Raw genomic sequence first — 25,233 nt, 5'->3', positions numbered from 1 at the left:
AGTCAGGAGGGGAAGCGCGCGAGGGAAGAGGAGGGAGCGTACGTGGAGTGCGTACCCGCCGCCGCACTCAAGCCACTCGGGTCTATCGGCTTGGCCGACGCAGAGCGGCGACGCGATTGGTCGAGTAAGCCCCCCCGCCCCGCCCCCCCCAGCTTAAGCCGAGCGCTTTGGTACGCAAACAGCGGAGGTGAGGTAAGCGCGCGGGCGGCCGGCGAGCCGAGCGGCGCTGCGCACACGACGTACGCGCGAGCTCGACGACTGCTCCTCTCTCCGCCTCTCCACCTGCCGCCCTCACGCACTTGGCGTACCGCGGCCTCCTTTCCCTACGCACTTGGCGCACCGAGATGCTCCTGTTGGCCAAGACAGGGAAGAGATGCTATTCGCTTGCGACAGGAAACCCAGCAGCAGGGATGCACCATGTGCATTGCAAAGGGGGAGGAGGGGAAGGAGCTGGATTTGGAGGAAGGGGGGGGGGTGAGCAGAGCAGCTCAGGTGGCTTTGCTGCCTCCTCCACCACCAAGCCTCGGCAGCTGGCTCTCCGCCTTGCATTGGGAGTAGGAGCGTCCAGGTAAAGGGGGTGCACGAAGGTTCTTGGTGCAATGCCCCTGGCTCATTGCAAGGCGCAGATTGTACCATCTGCTCTGGCTCCCCTCCTCATGCACTGCGGCGAATGCTGTGCCCGTGCACGGCAATAGCAGCTAGATAATAACAATATTATTACATCCTGGGAACCACTATATTATTTGACACATCTTTTTAAAAAAGACCATCCCACCATGTCGGTTGCCTTTGCTTCTGCTCGCCCAAGAGGCAAAGGAGAGGTCACCCAGCAAACTATCCAGAAGGTAACAGAAAAAGAACCGGGGGAGGGGGGTGGAATTAAGAGCATGCTTTAATATAGACAAGCGTGTGTGTCAATGTGTGTGCAAGTCTCCATCGTAGGGAGTGGGGAGGGGGAAGGGTAATTTTATAAGATGCTCCCGCTAAGTAGTGAATTTGCAAGGGCTTGGAAAGATGGACCGCTGTAGAAGAGAAGGAGGAGGCGGAACAAAGCAAAGGTGTTCAGATGATGGCAAAGGGAAAGGGGGAAAGATGGAAAGGATCAAAGGAGCCGAGGGAGAATGTTGCAAAATGAGACGGATATATTTTCCTTGCAGGATCTTCGTGCTTGGAAATACTTCCATTGCTGCGTACGTTGCAGAAAATAGCCCAAAGTGCAAACAGACTGTTGTGTGTTATATATGACAGCATAGCAGCGTTTTTAGCACAGAAAGAGAAATCTGCCTATTTGTGGCCGTACGTCTTTATCTTTGTATTTTCCTGTTCGTTTTGGAAGGCTCGTCATGGTTTTAAAGGGGACCTTAAGGAAGTGTGACACTGGATTATCGCTGCTTTTCGTCTTAAGGCTTTCTCTTTTTTTATTACTATTATTATTTTAAAAGAAAATGTGTATTGATGTCAAGTGTTTGGCATGGAACGATTCTGTAAGATCCTCTGAAAAGCAACAACGTTGCAGATTCAAAGGCAAAATCTTAAATGCTTGATGGAGGGAGGTTCGGGCATTTTCATTAATTCATTTCTAAATGGGAGCAGAATTGTAACCTTTGTAAGGAAAACAAGGCAGGTGTTCCCCTGTGTACAAGTTTGCAATGCCGCTTTCTGAAGAGGAGAAAGCCCTGAGAGGGAGAGAGGCAGGGGAATGTACCATCCAAGTTCTCCCCCTGCCTCCCTTTCCCAGGGAACGGGCTGTAAATAATAGGAGAGGTGTGGAGATGTCAATAATGAGTAATAGATCTGTTAACGCTTAAACAATACGCTATTTCCAGTGCCTGCCTGTCAGCCTCCCTCTATCCTTGGAAGCGGGCATGCTCCTAGCTTTACTGTAGCAATTGTTCAGGAGTCTTAGCCCAGGGTCTTGGAAGAAGCCAAGGAGGATTAAAGATCTGATGACAGATCTGTTTGTCAGTGATGATGGAAAATGCAAGAAGGAGGTGTTGGAGCACAAATCTGCAGCACATAGACAACGCTGTCTTGCAAAAATGCAAGATAGCTTGTTTAAAAACTCATCCTAGCAGGTGTAGATCTGGAAGTGTACATTAGGCAGGTTAGGAACCTCCTGCCCTCTCAATATGGGTAGGACAAAAATAGCCAAAGTTAAACGCTTAAGGCTACAGTTCCAAGTCTAGGAAGCAAAGCAAGTGATTTGACTTCTGAGTAAACATTTGGCTGCAAGTCACATTGACTTTCATGGGAGAGGTGATTGTTTATATAGTACTATAGTGTTTTATATAGGAAGATAGGAAGCTGCCTTATACTGAGTCAGATCATTGATCCATCTAGTCCAGTATTGTCTACACTGACTGGCAGCTGCTCTCCAGGATTTTAAACTGGGGTCCTTCCCAGTTCTGCTTGGGGATGCTGAGGACTGAAGCTGGGACCTTCTGCATGCAAAGCAGATGTTCTTCCACTGAGTTATGGCCCTTCCCCATATCAATCCCTGCCCCAAGGAGCTTACAGTCAGCAAACAGATCTCAATATACGTGTCACTATCTTAATGAAATAAATGGGTCTTTCACATCCTTCACTCTCAGATTAATAATAATAATAATAATACCCCGCCCATCTGGCTGGATTTCCTCAGCTATTCTCGGTAGCTTCTAACAAAATATTAAAACATGCCCTGTGTTGGCTTTTCTTACAGGTTGCTTGTTGGTACTGGATTATACCAGAGCTTAGTTGACAAAGCTGTTTAGTAGGCTGGTGTGATACTGTGAAATAGATCTCAAACAACTCAAATAAAATATTCTGAATATTACAGTTCTGAAAATGTTTTTAATTTGGGTTTTTAACACGATGTGTGGGAAAAGGTGTAGGCATTTTGTGATGCGTGCTTCATATAAAAGTGAGCCCTTATCGTTTGCACTGCAACTCTTTTGCAATCATTTTGTCAAAGCATTTCGTGGAAATTGTTTGCTTATTTGGATTCCTTGCTACTGTACATTTAAATCCAAGACTGAGAGCTAATTAATCCTGGTTGGCGTTATTTATGCTTAATTTGGCATTCACGGGATTATCACTAGTTTAAGGCCAAGCAGGTGGGACGCAGGTGGCGCTGTGGGTAAAAGCCTCAGCGCCTAGGACTTGCCGATCGAAAGGTCGGCGGTTCGAATCCCTGCGGCGGGGTGCGCTCCCGCTGCTCGGTCCCAGCGCCTGCCAACCTAGCAGTTCGAAAGCACCTCCGGGTGCAAGTAGATAAATAGGGACCGCTTACCAGCGGGAAGGTAAACGGCGTTTCCGTGTGCGGCTCTGGCTCGCCAGAGCAGCGATGTCACGCTGGCCACGTGACCCGGAAGTGTCTCCGGACAGCGCTGGCCCCTGGCCTCTTAAGTGAGATGGGCGCACAACCCCAGAGTCTGTCAAGACTGGCCCGTACGGGCAGGGGTACCTTTACCTTTACCTTTTAAGGCCAAGCAGAGCATGAAGGTGGTTGCTATTAGCATCTTGTATTCAGGGATACATACATTATCACTGTGTTTTAAGGTTCAACTGATAGATTTATTGACTGCCATCAGATGTTGCCAACCTTTTGGGACACTGTGGGCAGAGTGGGAACTTTCTCTCAAAGTGTGATAGGCACCTCCCCCTCAGATTGCTTCTCTCCCACACCCATTTCTGAGTCAGACAGAAAACCAGAGGCTCAGTGAATGCAAGAACTGCTGCTTTTCCGTGGGGACTGAGTAAAAAAATGGATCCAGCAGAACTAAAACAAATCTTCCTGAATTTGCATGCTTTTGCCACAGGGATCCCCAAGAACTTTCAAATTAAATCTTTCAGTGGTAGACTACTCAGTAAAAAATTTTTAAAAAAATCACAGATCCGATGCTTGTCAGCACTACAAAAACATTGATCCAAAGCATATCTTTGTGATCGTTACACAGCATGACAATGAAACCACCAGAACATCTGTGTACGCATAGGTGACCTATGATTTGATACTGGTTTTGAGGTGATCCCATAGGAATCTATATAATCTTCCCTGTGTTACAGTGCAGCTTTTCAGCCTGTTTATTATTAGTAGTAGTACTAGTAGTAATAATAAAGCAAAAAACCACAGCTTGTCGGGGAGAGACCATAGCTCAGTGGTAGTAGTAAACATGCATTGAATCTCTAAGTTTAAAAGAATCAGGACATGTACTCTGGACTTTAGGAAGGCCGGTTGCAGAAAGCTCAAGCAGCTACTGAGTGAGATCCCATGGCCAGTAATACTCAAAGAGAAGAGAGTCCTAGATGGATGGGAGTTTCTTAAAGGTGAAATATTGAAGGCACAGGTGCAGGCAATTCTAAAGAAACAGTGTGAGTGCATAAGGAGCTTACAGATGAGCTGGGATTTAAGAAGGGCACGTATAAGAAATGGAAGAAAGGGAAAATCACAAAGGAGGAGTATACATGAGTAGCCAACAGTCGCAGGGTGAATGTCAGGTTGGCCAAAGCTCAGAATGAGCTCAGGCTTGCAAGAGAGGTTGATAATAATAATAATAATAATAATAATAATAATAATGTTTCTTCAGCTATGTTTGAAGCAAGAGGAAGAACAAGCAAGTGGTGGGCCCTCAGGGTCCCTTCCAACTCTGTGATTCTAGGTGATTCAAAAGACCCCTGTCTGAGACCCTGGAGAACCACAGAAAGTGAAAGCAGACAATATTGGGCTAAAGGGAAAATTGTCTGACTTGAGATAAGGCAGGTGCTTCAGTTCCTGTGTTATCCCTAGGCCCCTGTCTACATAGGGAGCTGCCTTATACTGAGTAGGACCACTGGTCCCTCTATCTAAGCATTTTCTACACTGATTGGCAGCAGCTCTCCAAGGTTTCAGGCATTCAGGGACATTCCCAGCGCTACTTGGAAATGCTGAGAATTGAACCAGAGATTTCCTGCATGCAAGGCAGATGCTACAACACTAAGCTAAAGCCCTTCCAGAGTTTCGGCCACACCCCCTTGTTTACTATTATAGATCATCTCCATGCTATTCTGAGTCTTAATGCCACTGTAGTAATTGAAAGTAATAACAACAACCTTGTGATACTTAGATGAAGGGCTGCATAGAAATTAAATTCTATTATTAGTATGAATGAACTTTATTACGGTCACAGACCAGGATTAAGAAAAGCATATAGATAAAATAGCAGTTGGGATTTTTGACCGATAATTGTTAGGGCAAATGAGGACAAGGAAACAGGCATAAAACATCCGAATAAAATACAAAATTAAACACAGATAATGGATAGATAAAAAACTAATAATTGAAACAGATAAGAGCTAAAAACCAACAAAGAAACACAAATAAATAAATAAATATTAGTAATATATTTATATTTATTAAATTTCTATGCTGCCCTTCATCTGATGATTGCAGGGTGGTTTACAATATAAAAACACAAAAATACATATCATAATAACAAACAAAAATAATACTCCAGCATTATATGTAATAAATATAAGCAAGGTGACAATTATTTGCATTATTATTATTTACTGAATTTATATACTGCCCTATACCTGGAGGTTGCATGAGGTTTAGTCCAGATTTCAGTGTGACAGTCTAGCTGTGGCTGGATCATGTCTATAGCCACTTTATTGGTGAACGACTGCCCAACAAAAAGTTCTCAAAGTTGTTTGCATGGTAAAGGGTGGCTTACAAACATATTGCTTTGGGGTAGTCTTTCACACGTAGGCCTTCCTTGCACAAAGAAATGGACTCTCTCTCCCATCTTATTTCTTTCTACCCAAATGCCATCTTTCTTGGAGAGAAACCCCTCTCTGGAAGCACCTGTTTTCCTCCCCCAAGACCTAATTCAGGAACAGATCAGATAATGATAACCATCTAGTTTCCCCTTTAAAAAATTATTTTTAATTTATTAAACTTGTGTATCACCCTTCCTCTGGAGATCTCAGGGTGGTCCACAAGATAAAAACTCAAAACAGACAATAGGAACAAACACATTTAAAAGGGCATAGGATGTTAGTCAGCCAAAGGCCTGGTTGAAGATGAACGTTTTCACCTGGTGCCTAAAGGTGTATAATGAAGGTGCCGGGAACATTTGGAAGAGCCACAGGTTCCCCACTTCTGACGTGCGTATGAGGTGCATCTTGAATACTCTGCTGTTACAGATGTTGTGCTATTATAAGCCCCTCAGGTGCCCAGGCATAATTTCAGGGGTGAAAAAAAGGCAGAAGTGAGTTGAGAGAGCTAGTTATCATGTAACACCCTGACCCCCAAACACATCCAATACCTTTTAAAACAACCTAGTTTATGGTGCTGGTAGAGACCCATTTCCATCCATCTCCTGTTGGACTACAGCTCCCATCATTCCTGGCCAGGGGCTATGCTGGTTGAGGTGAATGGGAAGTGTCCAACAACATCTGGAATACATCAGGCTCCCCATCCCTGGTATACATTATTAGTTACCCCTTAAAAAGCAGGAATGGGGGATATGTGACCGACCAGATGCTGTTATACTCCAACGCCCATCATTCCTGACCATTGGTCATGCTGGCTGAGACCAAGGGAAGTTGGGAGTGGCAAAGTGTACGGAAGGCTAGAGGTAGGCTGACCAAAATGCTTGAATGGCATGATCCCATTACCCACAGGTCTCTGTAACCCCCTGGCCAATCTCTCATTTGCTTCCTGTTCCTCCACCCCTGGCATAATTTGCTTTTTGATTTGATCAAATATCTGTATGCCACATTCCCAGGGACACAGGAAGCTCCCTTCCACTGTCAGATAGTTGATCCATCTTTTTCATTATTGCCTATATTGACTAGCAGTGGCCTACCAGGGTTTCAGACGGCTGACATTCCAGGCCCTGCTGGGAGATGCCAGTGGTTGAACCTGGTAACCTTCTGCATGCAAATCAGATGTCCTGCCTGAGCTACTGAGGAAGCTGAGCTCAGGTCAGCTCAAAGGTTCCTCACATCTGCCATAGAGCCATGGGAAAGAGCCTCAAAGAGTGGACACCTGCAGTCTCTTCTGGGAGCCACAGTTGGGCCTGTGTTATATATGGAAAAATCTGAACAACTTCCCTAGGCCCCCGACAGCCATTATGTTTTATCTTACTTCATCTCACTTTGCCCTCTCTTGAGCTTGTTTGGAGGTTCTAGCAGGGGAGCGCAGCTATCGTATACCCTTGACCGAAGAACGGTACACTCCTTCTATCTGGGATGGTCGTCCTCTTCCACCGAGCGCGCAGCTTCGGGAGGGACGCACATGGAGCGGTGAAGGAGGAAGGGGACACCCGCCTAGCCAGCCAGATCAGCCGAATCAACCCTGGCGATCAATGGGGTGACAGATGTTGCAGCCAGATCGCCCTCACATCCTCACTTTGCCCTCTCTTGGCAAGTTGCAGATTGTGCCCAATGGGACAGATCAAGCAAATGGGGAGAAAGCAGCTGTGAGGATGGGGTGGCACTACTCAGGGTATCTTGACCAAGCCCCACCCATAAAACCTGCAGCTAGCATTGCAGAGACACACTGTCCTCCCCAGCCCCAGCCCCAGAGAATTTGTGTGCAAGGGCTAAGCCCCTAAATACCAGGAATGGAGAGCAGGATTTGACCACAACACACAACCACATTTCCAAGTACAGCACTTTACTGTTTCCTTTGGAAGTGCATGGCAGCTATGCATTTGCAGGAGATAAATTCAAACGGATGCATTTTCCAGAGGAGCCATTGTGGTAGCAATGAACAAGTTGCCTGCCCTGGTGTTCCATGGCTGAGCAAGGCAGTGTTTTGTCTTTCTTGTATCCCAGTTTGCAGATGGTTTAACTTGCCCCAGAGAACTTTTGGGGAACCACCAGACACAGGCAACTGCCTTACACTGAGTCAGACCATTGGTCCACCTAGCTCAGCATTGCCCACACTGACTCTCCAGGGTTTCAAGCAAGGCTCACTTGCAGCCCTACCAGGAGATATAGGGAAGCCCTGTATGGGGAAATTTTTAATGTTTGATGTCACATTTGTGTTTTCATATTATGTTGGAAGCTGCCCAGAGTGGCTGGGGCAACCCAGTCTGATGTGCGGGGAACAAATAAACAACAATGCAAAGCGAATGCTCTGCCACTGAGCCTATGTCCCTTCGCTAAGAACCAAGTTTGCCTGTCCCCTATCCCCAATTTTATATTCCATTTCTTAGACTGAACATTTTGAAATGCTATATAGGGCATTTATAAATATTTTTCTGTAGCTTTTGGGGTAGAAACCAGAACAAACTGGAAATAAATACACCAAAGAAATGTTTGTGCTTCCTCCAGTTCCTTTGCACTGATTAATATACAAATGTGAAATGCTACGAAAACCTAGGCAAAGGGATGCAGTCTGTGGCTGTGTCATTTTTAAACAACAACAACAACAAAAAGCAGCAATGAAATTATTTCAGGACTTCAACCTTCTTCCACATGAATTAAATTGGTGACCGGGGAGTGGGGGGTGGGCAGGATCCTTTGCTCCATTCCTTTATGCTTTTCCCCAGTCGTGTTCCCTAGAAACAGAAAGGCTTCTTCTAGAATTTAGCCAAAGGCATAGTTCAGTCAATCATTGCTTTTGATTTTCTCCTAAATGCCATTTCACTGGTGCGTGGCTGCACAAAATCCCCCTTCTGAATGGAAACGTCTCTAAGGAGGGAGAATGGATTGAGGATCTTCCTGCTCTCCTTTCGTCTGCTGCTTCAATCTAGTCACTGATGCAGATTTCAGGCCGAGTTCTGCATCCCTGCTTCTTAGACCACCATCACCAGCTTGGATGCTTCTACCGTGGAATAGGATTTAATGCTGTTTTTGTTCCAAACACTGCAGATTGTGGACAAGACGGAGTGCTTCCGGAAGTGGCAGAGAGACATCTCTAAGTTTGTCTGGCAGGGCAAAAAGCCCAGAATTAAGTTTAAGATATTAACGGATGTGAAAGAAAGAGGGGGCTTTGCCCTGCCAGACCTAAAGTTGTATTATGAAGCCGCAGCTTTCTGCTGGCTAAAAGATTGGCTACTTCTCGAAGACACTGACGTATTGGACTTGGAAGGTTTCAATAACGCTTTTGGTTGGCATGCATACTTATGGTATGACAAGGTTAAGATCAATAAGGCCTTTAAGAACCATATTGTCAGAAAAGCAGTGTTTAATGTCTGGACAAAATATAAAGACTTATTGGAAAACAAAACTCCAAGGTGGCTTTCACCTCTGGAAGCTAAGGCCCGAAAAAGACCCAATATGGAGGCCAAATGGCCAAAATACTGGGAAATACTAGAAAAAGAAGGAGACAATTGGAAATTGCAGAGTTTGGAGAAATTAAAGGATAAAGTGCGAGACTGGTTACACTACGCTCAGATTAAGGAAGTTTTTAAAAATGACAAAAAGTTAGGGTTCCAGGTGGAGAAATCAAAATTGGAAACAGAACTGTTAGAACCTAAGACAAAGGTACTTTCAAGAATGTATAACTTGCTGTTAAAATGGAACACACAAGACGAAACGGTTAAATCGGCTATGATAAAGTGGGCACAGGATATTGGGTATAATATCATGTTTGATGACTGGGAAAGGTTGTGGACCACTGGGTTGAACTTCACTGCTTGTAACGCTTTGAAGGAAAATGTAATGAAAATGATATATAGATGGTACATGACCCCAGTTAAACTTGCCAAAATATACCACCTGTCTGATAATAAATGTTGGAAATGTAAAGAAAATGAAGGAACATTCTTTCACCTCTGGTGGACGTGCCCTAAAGTGAAGGCTTTCTGGGAAATGATATATAATGAGTTGAAAAAGGTATTTAAGTATACCTTCCTTAAGAAACCAGAGGCCTTTCTTCTGGGTATTGTCGGCCAGAGGGTGATAAAGAAGGACAGAACTTTTTTCTTGTATGCAACAACGGCAGCAAGGATACTCATCGCTAAATATTGGAAAACCCAAGATCTACCCACACTGGAAGAATGGCAGATGCAACTGATAGACTATATGGAACTGGCTGAGATGACCGGCAGAATCCGAGACCTGGGAGAGGAGAGGGTTGAAGAAGATTGGAAGAAATTCAAGATTTACCTACAAAAATATTGTAATTTGGTTGAATGTTAATAAGGATGCTAGATCACAAACAATTGAGCACCACTAAAATAGTTGGAATTAGGATGATAAATGAGATTGAGGAAAATATAATTTTTTTGGAGAATTATTAATTATATTTAAACGAGCGGGACATAAGAACGCAAACAAGTTGATAAATTGCTGGCAAAAATTTATAATGATGTAAATGGGAGTGGGAGACGTGAGGGAGTCCAAAGAAGTTATGAAACTATGTTATGAAATATGTTACATTGTTTACTAATTTTGCATTGGTATTTAAAAATCTCAATAAAATATTATTAAAAAAAAAAAAGGAATAGGATTTAATGCATGGCTTCCATCCACCAGGAACTGGGTGTTTGGTATTGTGGGCCCAATTCTGTGGAACGTCCTTCTAGCAGAAATCAGACCCCGGCCCCCACTGAACTTCAGACTTCTCAATTATTATTTTAGCAAGTGTTTTGAGTTTCTGATTCCATGGTTAATTTTGTTGTTGTTTAGTTGTTTAGTCGTGTCCGACTCTTCGTGACCCCATGGACCAGAGCACGCCAGGCATTCCTATCTTTCACTGCCTCCCACAGTTTGGTTAAAATTTGGTTTGGTTAATTTTAATAAGTGTTTATCTTTTGTAAACTCATTGTACACAGTTTAGAAACCATGCTGCTAAGCGGTATATAAATTGTTGAAATAAAGAAAATAGATGCAACAAAAGAAATAGTCTTAGTAAACCAAAAGGGTTCCTCTCCAGAATAAAAGGGTTGATCATGCAGCAGGGCCTCTTCACTGATCTATGTGTTTTTCAAGGCTCAGATTAATTCTACTGGATTCAGCTTTTACCCAGACCCCATGGAAAACCAAAGTGTGCACAGAGTGTTTTACCTGCAAGGGGATGGAGAGGCTGATCCAGGAGTGGTGCGCCCCACTCTAGCTAAAAAATCCAAATCTGTTCACAGACCTAAAAAGGGTTATGAGCCCTCAAGTAGGCAGTACCAGCTGGTGGTCTAATTCTGTATAAGACAACTTCAGATATTAATTTCCATAATGGTGGGGTGCTGCATTCATATTAATCATAAATAACTATCTCCCTGCTTCTTTCACCTTGCTTTATCTACTTTTAATGATGATTAATGCACATGCATAAAGAGCGTGCAAGGAAAACGAAGACTACAGAAAGTTTTAGCTAAACAAAGGAGGGAATGTACAAGGTCCCTGACTATGTTTCAGTCAGTCATATCTTGATCTTTTATATTCTGTTTTTTAATTCAGATGTTGGATGAAAACCATCATCTAATACAGTGTATTATGGACTATCAAAGCAAGGGCAAAACAGCAGAATGTACTCAGTGAGTATGATTTTTTGTTGTTGTGTTGAAATATATGTGTTTATTGTTTTCTTCATTTAAAAGCCTTTCTAAACTGCTTTATGTTTAAAAACATCTAAGCAGTATAGAGAAACATCACATAAAAATAGACCAGTGTCATAAAACAGAAAAGCAACACAAAAACAGGAATCTAGTTGTAATAGGGTCTAAACTTATGGGCCAAGGAAAGCCTGGGCAAAAAGATATATCTTTAAAACATGTATGAAGGAACTGATGGATTGTGCTTCATGTATAGCACAGGGAAGGGCATCCCATAGTGCAAGGGCGGTAGTGGAAAATGTCTGGTTTTGGGTTTGACCTGTGATATTCTGTAGGGTGCAATGTCACCGACAGGATTTCCCCAGATGATCTAAGTGACGTTGCAGGTTTGAGCAGGGACCAGGTGGTATTTCAGGTAACCAGGTCTCTAGAAGTTCAAAAATTTATGCTAATAACAAGATCTTGAACATGGCCTGGGGCAGGATGACATTGCATGCTTAAACAGGTGAATGTTAACTCTTGACTCCTGTTGCTACACAAAACCTGTGTTTTGCTGAGCTTGCAAAGGTGAGTTAGATCAGATGCACATAGCCACTCCAGAGAAGAAAAGGTGTTTTTCTAACCAGCTTTACTTCCTTAAGATAATGTCATGTTCCTTTGCTTACAGATATCAACAAATTTTGCACAGAAACTTGGTCTACTTGGCAACAATAGCAGACTCGAACCAGAATATGCAGTCCTTGCTTCCTGCTGTAAGTATTGACTGATGAGATTGAATGAAATCCAGTACTTGCAGCTAAAGATATGCTTTTTGTGGGGGGAAAAACAATGCTGCCAACATGAGCATAAACCCAATGTGGGCATGCCTGGAGCTGATTTCCCACTGCACATATTCTAGGGTCAATACCATGGTTATAGAAAGTGCATTTCCTTATTGCTAGCCTGCACATATCTGGGGACTGGTCTGCACATGAAGTGGTAGAGTCTTGGGGTGGAAGAGCTGGAGCGGACTGTGCCATGCTGGATTGTAGGTGGGGAATTGCATTTAAGAATTTCCTCTGAATTGTTAAAATAACAACAAAAAGTACTCCTTGCAAGGAAGGGGGCTGAAAAAAATCTTTATCCCTGAAAAGCTAAGTAATATAGGTTGTTTAATTAGCAAAGGGTTGTTGTTTTTTGCATGTAGAAATGATACAAATGCCACCACCCCTCCAAGGCAGTCTGAAGCGGTATTTGCCAGAATTCACCTAGCCCAGTCTGCTGTAGAGAAGGGCATCCAGTATGTGACTTCTAGACAGGCCTGAACTCCAGTACCTTGTTACAAAATTGGACACTACCTTACCTGGAGAGGGTGGCTTTTCATCTTTCCAAGAGTTGTGGGGAAGTGATGTTGCAGAGATGCAGCAAGCCTTATTTTGATATTGCAACTGTATACTACAGAGGTAGGGAACCTCAGGCCCTCCAGCTGGCAGGCGGGGGACTGAATTTATGTTGAAATGAGCCTACTGTAGAAAGGTCAAATTTACATTTGTTTCTCCACCCACTTTTGCCTCCAGTCTTGACAATCACTAGCATGTGGCCCCTAGAAGGCTGCTCAGAAGAAAATGCGGACCTCAGGATGAAAAAATTCTCCATCCCTAGTCTAGTTATTTCTTCTTTTTTCTTGCCTGCTCTATACTGGTTGGGAGAGAAGGGTGGGTAAGAAGCTTGACCCCTGTGGCAATGGAGTAGGAAAACTCCTCCAGCAAAATATCTCCCTGCCCTGGAGAAGGCTCTTAAAAAGGGAATACCATCTCCCAGGTGGAAGTTGGCAATACTGAGCTAGATGATGAATGGGTAATAAGACTTCATTCTTAGTTGGGTGGGGTGTATGTGGTGATATGTACATGTTTCATTTCAGGATGCAGACATGCAATTGGGAGAGTTGCCTTATTTTGCTATCTAGTAAAGTTCTTGGCCTCTGCTGCTGCTCCTTCCCCTTAATATTTTTATTTTATATTTAGACTGCCATTTATCCCAAAAGATCCCATGGCAGCATGCACAAAAGCCTATATAATACAGCTATTTAAAATAATGATTTTTTTAAAACAAATAATTCCAAAAGTCTAATTACAGTGCAATGGTGTACAACTGTAGTTTGTGGGTTTCCTTATGTCCTAAAAGACCAAAGGAGAAGAGGTGTCTTTAACTGACACTGAATAACATTGGATATGTACATGCATGTTATGAAACTGGGCCAGGTCAAGGTTGGGTTTAGACATATAAAATGTTGACTATGTCCCTTCAATGACCCAGCACAAATTCTCTATTGACTTCAAAGGAAGCTTCACTTGCACAGGAAAACTAGACGCAGAATTTATTTAGCTAATATATATCGTTTGCATTTGTGAAGTTAAAATTGGAATATTTCAAAATGTTCAAGATACTAAGCTACATTTTATGTTGTTTTGGAAGTGCTCATCTAGGAGTTAAATGTGACAGGCTCGGGCTTTGTGTGTGCGTACATGCACTTGTTTCACTGTTTTCTAATTAACTGTCTGGTAATTAAAATGGATTACAAAATAGCAGAGCTGCAATTATCTGACATATTTTCATGTATTTCCATACTCCAGTGTTAACCTCCAAACCTGATGTTAATCTTTTGTAAATATCAGTGCTTTTTATCCAAGAGTCGTATAATTTCCCACACAAACCAAAAAACTGTTTCATCACGGTCTGCTTAGATGAAGGAGGTGATGGTATATGTAATTATCATTGATGTTGATTTTTTCATTACTGAAAAGTCTTATTCCTGCGTTGATTCATTATTAATCATGTCTAATAATAATAAATAATGGCAGGAATTCTGTCGGATCCCCACCCCTCATAGCTTATTCCTATAACAAATCCCTCTTGCTGATTTTTTTTCTCTTCTCCTTCTTGCCATCTGCAGCCACCGACGCAAAACATGAACCTCGGTCCGGGAGGAATGAATCAGAGCGCATCCAACCAGTCTCTTCATGCACAGAGCAACCTCAGTGATGCAATCGGGACAGGCCTTCCGCCTCCCTCCCTCATGCAGAGTCAGATCAGCAATGGTGAGCTTTCCATGGTTGCCTGGCAACTGCATCGCAAATGCCGAACGTGCTTCTAAAGGAGCCTTTTATGGCTGTTTAACTAGCCTCTCGGGCATGTGGAAAACCTCGGCACGGGCTTAAATATGCACACAAATCGGTTACAATTCTTCATACAGTTGCCACTAGCATTCTGCAACAATGGATTTCCTATAGGAGGAATTGATCCATGAACACTGAGGTGGGTGCTGTTCAAGTTCTTGAGCGTATGTTGGCTTCAGCGGCTTTTGTGGGTAGCATAAAAAGCACTGGTTGCCAGCATCAAATTCTCGCTCTGTAACCAGTGATCTAATTTCAAGCATTTTGAAGGGTGAAGGGAGCCCAAGAGGGAGCATGTAAATGTGGCACAGAAGAAAAGGTCTTTCACTTTTCTTCACTCAAAAGTCCAAATTGTTTTAAGGTCTCATGCAGCCTGTTCCTGTGCATATTTACTTAGAAGTAAGTCCCACTGTACTGATGTATCCTTTTCCTAAAGTAAGCATACCTAGAATTATAGACCCCCTGTCCAGAGATGGAGAACTTGGGGATCCTCTAGGTGTTGTTAAGACTCAGTGTTGGCTACCCCTGACTTTATACAGCCCACGTGGTTCCCTGCTCACCTTCTCTTCCCTCCCAACCCCACCCAAGTATTTATTCCTTCTGTCCTATATATTTGTGGCAATTTTAGGTTCCTCGCTGGATGTCATTTCCAAACTCCAAACCATTCCCAAATGTGACATGGGGAGGGGGGGAATTCCAATCCTTCAAAGTCCTTATTTTGAATCTAAAAAGAACTGGGAAAGGTAAGATATAAAGTTGCATAATGTGAGCATAGTTTTTTGAGCTTCCTGGCTGCACAGTTTCTGCAGCAGAGATGTAGAAAGCTTAGATACTGGCAACTTGAGAGTGAAGGAAGGCAAAATCTGAACAGGATTCAAAATCAATATTCACTGCCACCCCTTGTTTCCTTCTTTGCTTTCTGCTAGGTCCCAATCATGTGTCTATGCAACAGTCAGGCCAGAATACCATGCCCACGACTTCCCTGAGCATGACTGTCAGTAGCCACGGAACCGGAACCGGCTATAGCCATACAGTGCCTGCGTCTCAGAATGTACCAATGCAAGGCCAGGGATCAATAGGCAACTACGTCTCACGAACAAATATCAACATGCAGTCCAATCCTGGTATGGTTGGCTTGGTTTGGCCTGGCCTTTTTTGTTGTTGGATAGATATGCCATTTTAAAGTGTCATGGGGCTCTTGGCTTCTGTGACCACTTATAAGAGGGTCAGACCCGAGGAGGTGGGCAGTGGCAGGAATCAGGTTCAGAGCAGGGCTATTGAAGAGCTCCAAATATTTCTGAAGCTTCCTTCAGAGAAGGGAGTGGAACAGACTCCCTTGGGAGGCTGTGGGCTCTCCTTCATTGAAGGTTTTTAAGCAGAGGTTGAATTGCCATCTGCCATGGATGCTTCAGTTGAGGGTCCTGCATTGCAGGGGGCTGGACTAGATGACCCTTGGGATCTCCCAGCCAACCCTATGATTCCTTACATTTTAGCATCAACGATATACTTTAAAAAGAGAGAGAGGATAGGTCCCTGCCCCAGGTGGCTTATATTCTAAAAATAGATGAAGGGCCAGGAAATTGAGATGGAGGTACAGTGGTACCTTGGGTTACATACGCTTCAGGTTACATACGCTTCAGGTTACAGACTCCACTAACCCACTAACCTCGGGTTAAGAACTTTGCTTCAGGATGAGAACAGCAATCGTGCAGCAGCGGCAGCAGGAGGCCCCATTAGCTAAAGTGGTTCAGGTTAAGAACAGTTTCAGGTTAAGAACAGACCTCCAGAATGAATTAAGTTCTTAACCCGAGGTACCACTGTAAACATATGCAGTTATTTCACATATTATACTTAAGTACAGTTGCAATATATATTTCTTAAATTGAAGTTTATTCTACTCAGGGCTACAGTGGTGGTGGTGGTGGAGGAGCACTGTGTAGAGAATTTGAGAATGTAAAATGTGTGTGTGTGTTGCAGTGTCCATGATGCACCAGCAAGCGGCAACGTCACATTACAACTCTGCGCAAGCAGGGAGCCAACACTACCAAGGGCAGTCTTCCATTGCCATGATGAGTCAGAGTAACCAAGGCAACAGCATGATGGGCCAACGGCCAATGGGCCCTTACCGACCTTCACAGCAAGGTAAATAAGAACCAAGGACTCAGAACTGTATAGCTCCGCAGTGTTGCGTGTGTTCAAAGGGCATGACCGTATGAGATGGAAGATCCATGGTTGGATGTGAGCTGGGTCTTTTTAAATAGCAAATTCAACTGTTGAGAGGCCTACCTCAGGTGTGGAAAGTAGCACTGGGGAACCAGGGTTAACACTTCTTCCCTCATTACTGCAGTTTTTGTAGTTGCAGGGCAAAGAGCAGTTGGGGAGGGTGTGATCCCAAAAATGGCACAGGATGAGTGAACCAAAACAACCTTCCAGTGCTATGGTCCTAATAGAACTCTGTTTCTCACACTGAAGTTCACAGCAGAGGCAAGACTTGAAGCCCACAGTGCTAGGCCAGAACCTCCTCTGTATAGAACAGACTTACAAGTCAGGCAGATAGGGTATCACTCCCTTTAAAGAGGTTGTTTCAGTTATCCACCTTTGATCTCACTGTAGACTGACAACGGTACTCTCACTCTGCTTTGTAGGTTCCTCTCAGCAGTACATGGGCCAGGAGGAATACTACAGTGAACAATACAGTCATGGACAAGGTTCATCAGAGCCCATGAACCAGCAATATTATCCCGATGGTAATTTTGCTGAGTATTGGGGAAAATGGTTCCATAATGCCGTTGACCTGCAGAAGGCTTCTGGCACCCAGGAATGGAATTGAAAGACGGAGGCCAATCCTCACAAATGCTCCCAAGCCTTTACCTGAAAATAAGACCTTACGATATTTATTGGAGCTTTATTTTCAAGCAAGTAGGCCTGAGATCACTGTGCCAGGGGTGGGTTGGGTGGGTGGGTGGGTGGTGGTAGGCAAATTAGTTTGTAGGTGGCATAGTTGAACCAAGGGAAAAGAGGTAAGTTTGGACAGGGTTATTTCAGCAAAGAACCCAGACCACAAAAGGCAGAAAGAAAATATGCAGGGTAGATCAGGATTCAGTGCCAATAAGGACCACCATACACATGGTGAAATGGCAACCAAAATGATCAAGGGGATGGAGAAACTCCCCTATGAGGCAAGTAACAACACTTGGGACTTTTTAATTTAGAGAAAAGAGGCAACATGATAGAAGTGTATAAAATTATGCATTGCATGGAGAAAGTGATTAGAGCAAATTGTCCCCCCACCCCCTTAACACTAGAACTCGTGGACATCCGGTGAAGCTGAATATTGGGAGGATTTAGGAGACAAAAACAAACACATCTTCCCACAGCACATAGTTAAACTGTGAAATTTACTTCCATAAGAGGCAGTAATAGCCACCAACTTGGATGGCTTTTAAAAAAGGATTAGACGAATTCAAGAAGGATAAGGCTATAAATGGCTACTAGCTCTACCTATACTGTCAGAAGCAGTAATGTTTCTGAATACCAGTGGCTGTTGCACTCTGGTCCTGCTTGCAGGCTTCTGATGTGCATCTGGTTGGCCACTGTGAGAACAGGATGCTGAACTAGATGGGCCAGGTGAGCCAGCAGTATCAGCAAGTAGGAGGGTTAAGGCGCACCAGGATTGCCAGCATGGTGTAGTGGTTAAGAGCTGTAGACTCGTAATCTGGTGAACCGGGTTCACTTCCCCGCTCCTCCACATGCAGCTGCTGGGTGACCTTGGGCTAGTCACACTTCTTTGAAGTCTCTCAGCCCCACTCACCTCACAGAGTGTTTGTTGTGGGGGAGGAAGGGAAAGGAGAATGTTAGCTGCTTTGGATATCAAATCCAAACTCTTCTTCTTGGCAGTGGGCTCTCTGAACAGAACTAGGCAGCAAGAGGGGTCAAACAGCTGCAAAATGTATCCAAAGAAAAACCTAGGAAGGCAGTTGGAGAGAAAACCCTATGTCCTTTGTCTTTGAAGTGTTTCAAGGGAAACTTTCTCATGGGATATAAACCTTACAGCTCCAAAATTTAGAAAAATAAAAACAAAGTTTGAACCTTTGCACGTCTCTTTTTAGAGATTTAAGTGCTGCTATCTTTCTCCCCATGTTTTTTGATTAATCCAGGTGTGAGCTACACTTCAGTCATATTTACACTGCAGGTGTTAACTACCCATCCTCCTAATGGGACTTGTAGTTCTGCAAAGGGAGTAGTTCTGTCAACAGAATTCTGTGCACTACACACATTTGGCAGGAGCCATAACTCAACTGATAGTAATACAAGTTTGAAATTGTCATGCATCTGAAAAATGCACAATCAATTTTTAAAATATAAATTTCTTATGTACCTTTCTTTTTGTCATAGGTCACGGTGATTATGCGTACCAGCAGTCATCTTATTCTGAACAAAGCTATGACAGATCATTTGAAGATTCTACACAGCACTACTATGAAGGAGGTAAGAAGACGTTATGGAAGCAGTTCTTGTAGAACGCATCAGATGTTGGGTGTATGTACGTACGTATGTACGTACACACACACACACACACACACACACACACACACAGTGTTCTACTGCTGCTAGCTATACAAAGATATAGCTGTTCCGTCTTCCTCTAAGAAGATGTCAGCTGCCATCTAGGTAATAGGTATAGTAGGGATAGGGAACCTGTGGCCCTCCATGTTCCTGAACTACATCTCCCGTTCTTCCTGATCACTGGCCAGGGCTGATGGGAGTTGTAGTCAAATAACATTTGGTGTGCTATAGGTTCCCAATCATTGGGCTGAAGGTAAGTGCCTCCCAGGAAACTGCCAGCAGCAACTGACTTCTAATGTTGGGGACAACAAAGGCCCAGCTGCAAGGTTCCTTGGTCCATTAAGCAGGGCAATGAATTGGCCCTCTTCTCTTATAGTACACACCATGTCCCAGGGAGGGGCTTCAGACTTAAGGGGAGAGTGTTGCAGTGTTAGTGTAAGCAACAACATGCCCACTACCCCCAGTTTGCTCTGAATAAAGGAACCTCCATTATACCATTGCTTCATCTAGCTTATTAGTAACCATACTGACTAGCAGTGTTTCAGACAGAGGTCTTTCTCAGTCCTTCCTGGAGATACCAGTCATTGAACCTGGGACCTTTAGTATGCAAAACATGTCGTGTCTATTTGCATGCTTTGAAGCAGCCTTAAGATCAGATGGATGGGACTGAACAGTCAATCAGCTGTTGAGTCCAGCCACATACCTCCAGTCTTTAAGCATTAAGTGCCAAAACTACACCTATGTATACTCATCTGCTTCTGGAGGGAAGGAAACCTTGCATGGTATTGTCTACAACCCCTTCTTTCATGGCAAACTAGAACTTTTTTTAAGTACAAGTCTTGAAGTATCTGAATTTCTATTTTTTAAAGTTTCCACACAGGCTACTTATATGCCTGCTCAATGGTGCAGGTGACTGAAAAGCTCCCTCTGATCCTAGAAATCTGTATTGTGTGAGCCCTGCAAAAACAGGCACCTAGGGATACTTCACACACTTCTTTGTGCCATATGCAACCCTGTGAGTGTAGCCATATGAAGGAACTGACGCATGAGCTGGAGTAATTGCATTGGCAGGCACCATTTCTTATTGAGAACTGGTGTGAATACAGTGGCACATTACTCACTCTTTCACACAGATTAGTGCTTGGAAGTGATGCCTGCCTTTTATGGATAAGCTTCTCTCAAACTGGCTGCATCCATGGAAGATTTAGAGTATGCCATTGAACCCTATGTGGATGTCGGGTGCTGGTTAGCTTGCAAATCAACCCTATTGATATTCTGTCTTTAGGGAATTCCCAGTATAGCCAGCAGCAGGCGGGATACCAACAGGGAACTGTACAACAGCAAACGTATTCACAGCAGCAATACCCAAATCAGCAGAGCTATCCAGGACAGCAGCAAGGATATGGTGAGAAAATGTGTATTGCCTTGCTTTGCTCTACTTTGTAGCTTGATTCTGCACAACTGTGTACCCTTTCTTTCTTTCTTTCTTTCTTTCTTTCTTCCTTTCTCTCTTTTTAAAATTTATCCTTTTTGAATATTACAACAAAACATGCAAATTCTTTAACAAAACCAATTCATATCAAATCAACCTCCCCTCCCCTCTATCTGTGGATCCTTCCATTTTGTCTTTACTGCTGCATATCCAAAATAATTCCTTAATTATTAATTTTTCTCTAAGAATTTCCTTTATTTAGCTTTACTGTTCATTTTATGTCAACTCTGCTAGCGTTTTAATTTGTTTACAATTATTTTTCAAATACTCAACAAACTTTCCCCAGTCTTTATTAAAAGTTCTTTCTTCCTGGTTTCTTATTCATCATCATCATCATCATCATCATCATCATTTATTATTTATACCCCACCCATCTGGCTGAGTTTTCCCAGCCACTTTGGGCGGCTTCCAACAAAATATTGAAATACAATAGTCCTTCAGATATTAGTCCTCCCTTATTCCAAGAGTTCAGGGCAGCATTTGTAGTCCCAACCCCTTCCATCCTCACAACAATCCTGCAAGGCAGGTTGGGCTGACAGAGAGAGAGGTTGTGGGGAGAGTCTGGCTTTGTAGCTGAATGGGATTTTAACACTTGTCTCTCCAGTATAAATCCAATTCTCTAACCACCATACCACACAGGTTTTCTTTATAGTAGCCTGTTGATTCAAAAAGAACCACAGAAGTGTCCCATGCTCACTTACCTAAGGGTAAGATTTGTTGATATAGTGGGACTTACTTCTGAGTCAACATGCAAAGGAGTGGACAGTAATGCAAATAAGACCTGTGTCTGCAACTGTCTTCTGAGCCTAATTGTAAGTTCAGGGATATCATCCTTGCTGTCAAGTTTTTATTAGTCATTACCATAAGGAAAAACACCAAAACTAAATGCAAAAGTAAGTACTGCCTTGGAACCTTTGAAATCCAACAAAATATACATACAGTTCTTCTCCTGTCAGTCTATTATCACTATAAAAGCAGGTTTCGTACATAAAAGAATCAGCCTGGGGGTGAAAATCAGCTTCACAAGCCCTCCTTGAAGGCCTGCAGTCTGGATAAATAAGATTGCTTGGTCGTAGAGACAGAGTTTCTGCTGCTGCTGCTGCTGCTGCTGCTGCTGCTACTACTACTACTACTACTACTACTATTATTATTATTATTATTATTATTATTATTATTATGGCCTCAGCTTTGTTAACTTTTAAATGGCCAGTGAAAACTTTCCTATGTCAGTCAACTTTCAGTTAAAGAGCCGTGCTGGTTGTTGTTATATGTTGTGCTTGTTTTTATTTTTAAGTGTTGCTGCCTTGTTTCTGAAATTATAGTTAGATTACCTTTATGAAATTATTGGTTAAATTATTGTAGCTGCTCTGTCAATTTAAAAAGTGGGATATAAACAAATATGCAAACAAATATGCAAACAAACTCAGAAGGAGAAATTTAAGTATGTAGTCTACTATGCATGTATCAAAATTATGTTTATATTCTTCTGCTGCCAGGCTTTTAAGGACATGATGCAACCTACTCTTGAACTCTTGACAAGACTTTTGCTGTTATATTCCCAGGTCCAGCCCAAGGAGCCTCATCACAGTACTCCAGTTACCAACAGGGTCAGGGGCAACAGTATGGAAGCTACAGAGCTTCACAGACAGGACCATCTGCACAGCAACAGAGGCCTTACGGCTATGAGCAGGTAAATCTTCCCATTTAGATTACTGTAATGCACTCTATATATGGCTACCCTTGAAAGCAGGCTGGAAGCTGCAGCTAGTAAAAATGTGGTGGTGGATCAGGTTGTTAAATGGGTCATCTTGCTAGAATCACATTACAGTGGTGCCTCGCAAGACGAAAAGAATCCGTTCCACAATTCTCTTCGTCTAGCGGTTTTTTCGTCTTGCGAAGCAAGCCCATTGACGGCTTAGTGGATTAGCGCTATTAGCGGTTTAGCGGCTTTTAGCGGCTTAGCAGATAAGCGGCTTAGAAAAGGGGGGAGGAAAGGGAAAAAAACCCGCAGGAACTCGCAAGACATTTTTGCCTTGCGAAGCAAGGCCATAGGAAATTCGTTTTGCGAAGCACCTCCAAAACGGAAAACTCTTTCGTCTAGCGAGTTTTCCGTCTTGCGAGGCATTCGTCTTGTGGGGCACCACTATACTTTGATCACATGGGACTTGCACTGCCTTCCAACATGCTACTGGTCCCAATTCAAGGTGCTTTTGTTACATAGTAACACAGGAAGGTGCCTTATGTAGTAAGACCATTGGCCCATGTTGGTCAGCACTGCCGGCACTGAATGCCTGCGGCTCTCCAGGGTTTCAGACAGGAGCTTCTCCCAGCTCTATCTGGAGATGCTGGAGATTGAACCTGGACCTTACAAAGCAGATGCTGTTCCAATGAGCTTAGCATAAATAAGTAAGCATGCTAGTACACAAGGAGAAAATTGTGATTGCTTTGCTCCTCTCTAGCTCCTGGTGCTGCCACACAACTGAGTGTGTCTGAACCTGTGCTCATGGTTTGTCTCCCCTAAACAAATCATGAGCCATAAGCCAAGAAAAAATGTAGTTTGTTTGGAGGACAAACCATGTGGCCTGGTGTGGACGTAACTTTAAGCTTAGCTCCAGATAGCATGACAGCAGCAAAAGCTGAGGAGGAGCAAAGTGCCCAATTTTTCCTGAGTATTTGCACTCACTCATGGTGAGCCATAGTTTGGTTTAGTGCTGCATGTGAACCAGGCCTATGTGTCTGTAGAAATGACTGTATTAATTTCTCTCTTTCTCTCTTATTTTTAACAGAGCCAGTATGGAAACTATCAGCAATAAAAGGACAAGCACCTGTGTCAGATTTGTTTCAATATTTATGTCCGTCTTTTGAACTTGGATGTACGGGCAGTTTTTGATTAATCGTAATATGTTGGTTAACCCCCTTAGCACAAAGGAGCATTTGTCTGTGAAATAGTATTCATTTCATGCTGGATATGAAGCAGTGCACTACTGGTAACAAGGCAATGCTTTAACGGTTTGGTATGTTTTGGTGCTGTGTATAATACTGTATGTTGATACAATGCAAAGGTTCTTCCTTCTCCTGCCCCCACCCGCACTTGATGTCTAGCTTTAGAGGTTACTTGAACATCAGTATCCACATCACACCCAGCTATTTTTCTTCTTCGTCATCTACAAGGCTACAATATTCTGTAATACATCAAACACATATAATTAAGTTTTTCGTGCTCTGCTCATGTAACTGCTCTTAGCATTGTTTTCAAGGTGAAACAGCCTGGATGTGCTGCAGATTATTTTGTATCTACTATCCTCTGAAATCAATAGATCCTAATTTGATGGTATTGGGATAGGCTCATTTTATTGCATTTTCTTGGTTTTTATTCTGAACTGCAAATACTGAAATGTATGGGCATGAGTTTGATTTGCTAGATACTTTCAAAGTGAAACAACAAATTAGTACAGCAGTAAGTAGGGCCTATTTAAGTCACCTTTCCACCAACTATTTATGATTGGGGTTTATTGCTGACTTGGGAACTGGCCCTGTTATGGGAAGATGCCCTTATATCCCATAGCAGGTCAATACCAAAGAAGCATTAAACTGCTGAAATGTGGGCAGTAGTTCCACTGAATTTATATTAAACCACCAGAGAAGACTACTCTATTTCAGCTATCCTGGATATATGACCACGGGTTCAGTTAGTGTGTGGCCGAGGAATCTGGAATCTGGTAAAGGAAAAGATTGATTCCTTCTGTACCTATTGTATAATGTTCTTGGGGAATTCATGTACTAGGACACATTTTTAGGCATCCTGGCCCAGGTGATGACATCAACATAAGGGACATTTGTGGTGTCCTGTAGCAAAAATAAGTCTGCAAGTTGCTTCATGAGACTTGCATCTCTTGTATACATCTATCTGTTGCATTGCTTGGAAAATAGGTGCCTTATCAAGAAGGCAAAGCCATTACAGGCTCCCGGACTAATAATGAAGGGCAACAGAAGAGCTGTGCTTCCATTGCTATGGGGCTGCCTGATTCTGAGAAGAGATTTGCCTCTCTCTACTGAGTGTCCCCACAAGGAACCTTCCTTCTTCAGGTGGCAAGTATGTAAAGAAAATGAATTTCCTTCACATAACTAATTTACTGCAGGATATAGTGCCAAAATAGTTACCACTGTGGGGAAGACCCAGTATAGTTGCCTTTGGCATAAAATGGGATTCTCGTAAAAACAAAGTTCTATGATTCATTCAGTAACAATTCAGTGGAGTTTTATTTCCAACTGAGTGTGCTTAGGACAGCTACCATAAAGACTTACACCTGATTTAAATATCTGCAGTATGACCATTTACAATAAAATGTACTGCGGAACAAATTTAGCCAGTAGGATGATGAAATGCAGCCAAAGCGAAGCACTTTAAAATTCCATTGATTTCACTGGGAGAGCAGTGAGTGTGTGCTTGAAATCAGGGACCAAACTCAGCTTAACTCTAATTGGATCTGGATCGTCTATCTGCCAAAGCAAAAATTCACTAGTACCATTTTAATCTTGTTATCCAAGCTGTAGGTAA

The 25,233-nt window shown here is 43.1% G+C and overlaps 1 protein-coding gene and 1 long non-coding RNA gene across 7 annotated transcripts; both read left to right on the top strand.

Annotated features, from left to right (window-relative positions):
• The first annotated feature begins 1 nt into the window (after position 1).
• Positions 2-25,233, top strand: SS18L1 (SS18L1 subunit of BAF chromatin remodeling complex). Of its 6 annotated transcripts, none has more exons than XM_079979713.1 (11): positions 2-192; positions 11,371-11,447; positions 12,133-12,217; positions 14,398-14,542; positions 15,544-15,741; positions 16,595-16,759; positions 17,263-17,364; positions 19,013-19,105; positions 20,469-20,588; positions 22,238-22,365; positions 23,462-25,233. In XM_079979713.1, exons 2-11 carry the CDS (start codon positions 11,371-11,373, stop codon positions 23,486-23,488), a joined length of 1,140 nt encoding a protein of 379 aa, XP_079835839.1. In that variant the 5' UTR covers positions 2-192; the 3' UTR covers positions 23,489-25,233. The 6 variants fall into 6 exon arrangements, with proteins under 6 accessions (XP_079835839.1, XP_079835837.1, XP_079835834.1 ...); XM_079979708.1 differs by lacking the exon at positions 2-192 and adding an exon at positions 231-845; XM_079979709.1 differs by lacking the exon at positions 2-192 and adding an exon at positions 233-568.
• Positions 1,058-3,855, top strand: LOC307218086. The gene is made up of 2 exons (XR_013839751.1): positions 1,058-3,095; positions 3,475-3,855. It is a non-coding gene; the product is annotated as an uncharacterized lncRNA (long non-coding RNA).

This window comes from Podarcis cretensis (genome assembly GCF_951804945.1).
Source record: "Podarcis cretensis genome assembly, chromosome: 6".
Taxonomy (NCBI): Eukaryota; Metazoa; Chordata; class Lepidosauria; order Squamata; family Lacertidae; genus Podarcis; species Podarcis cretensis.
The sequence above is the reverse complement of the archived record's forward strand: the minus strand, read 5'-3'. Positions and strand labels throughout refer to the sequence as shown.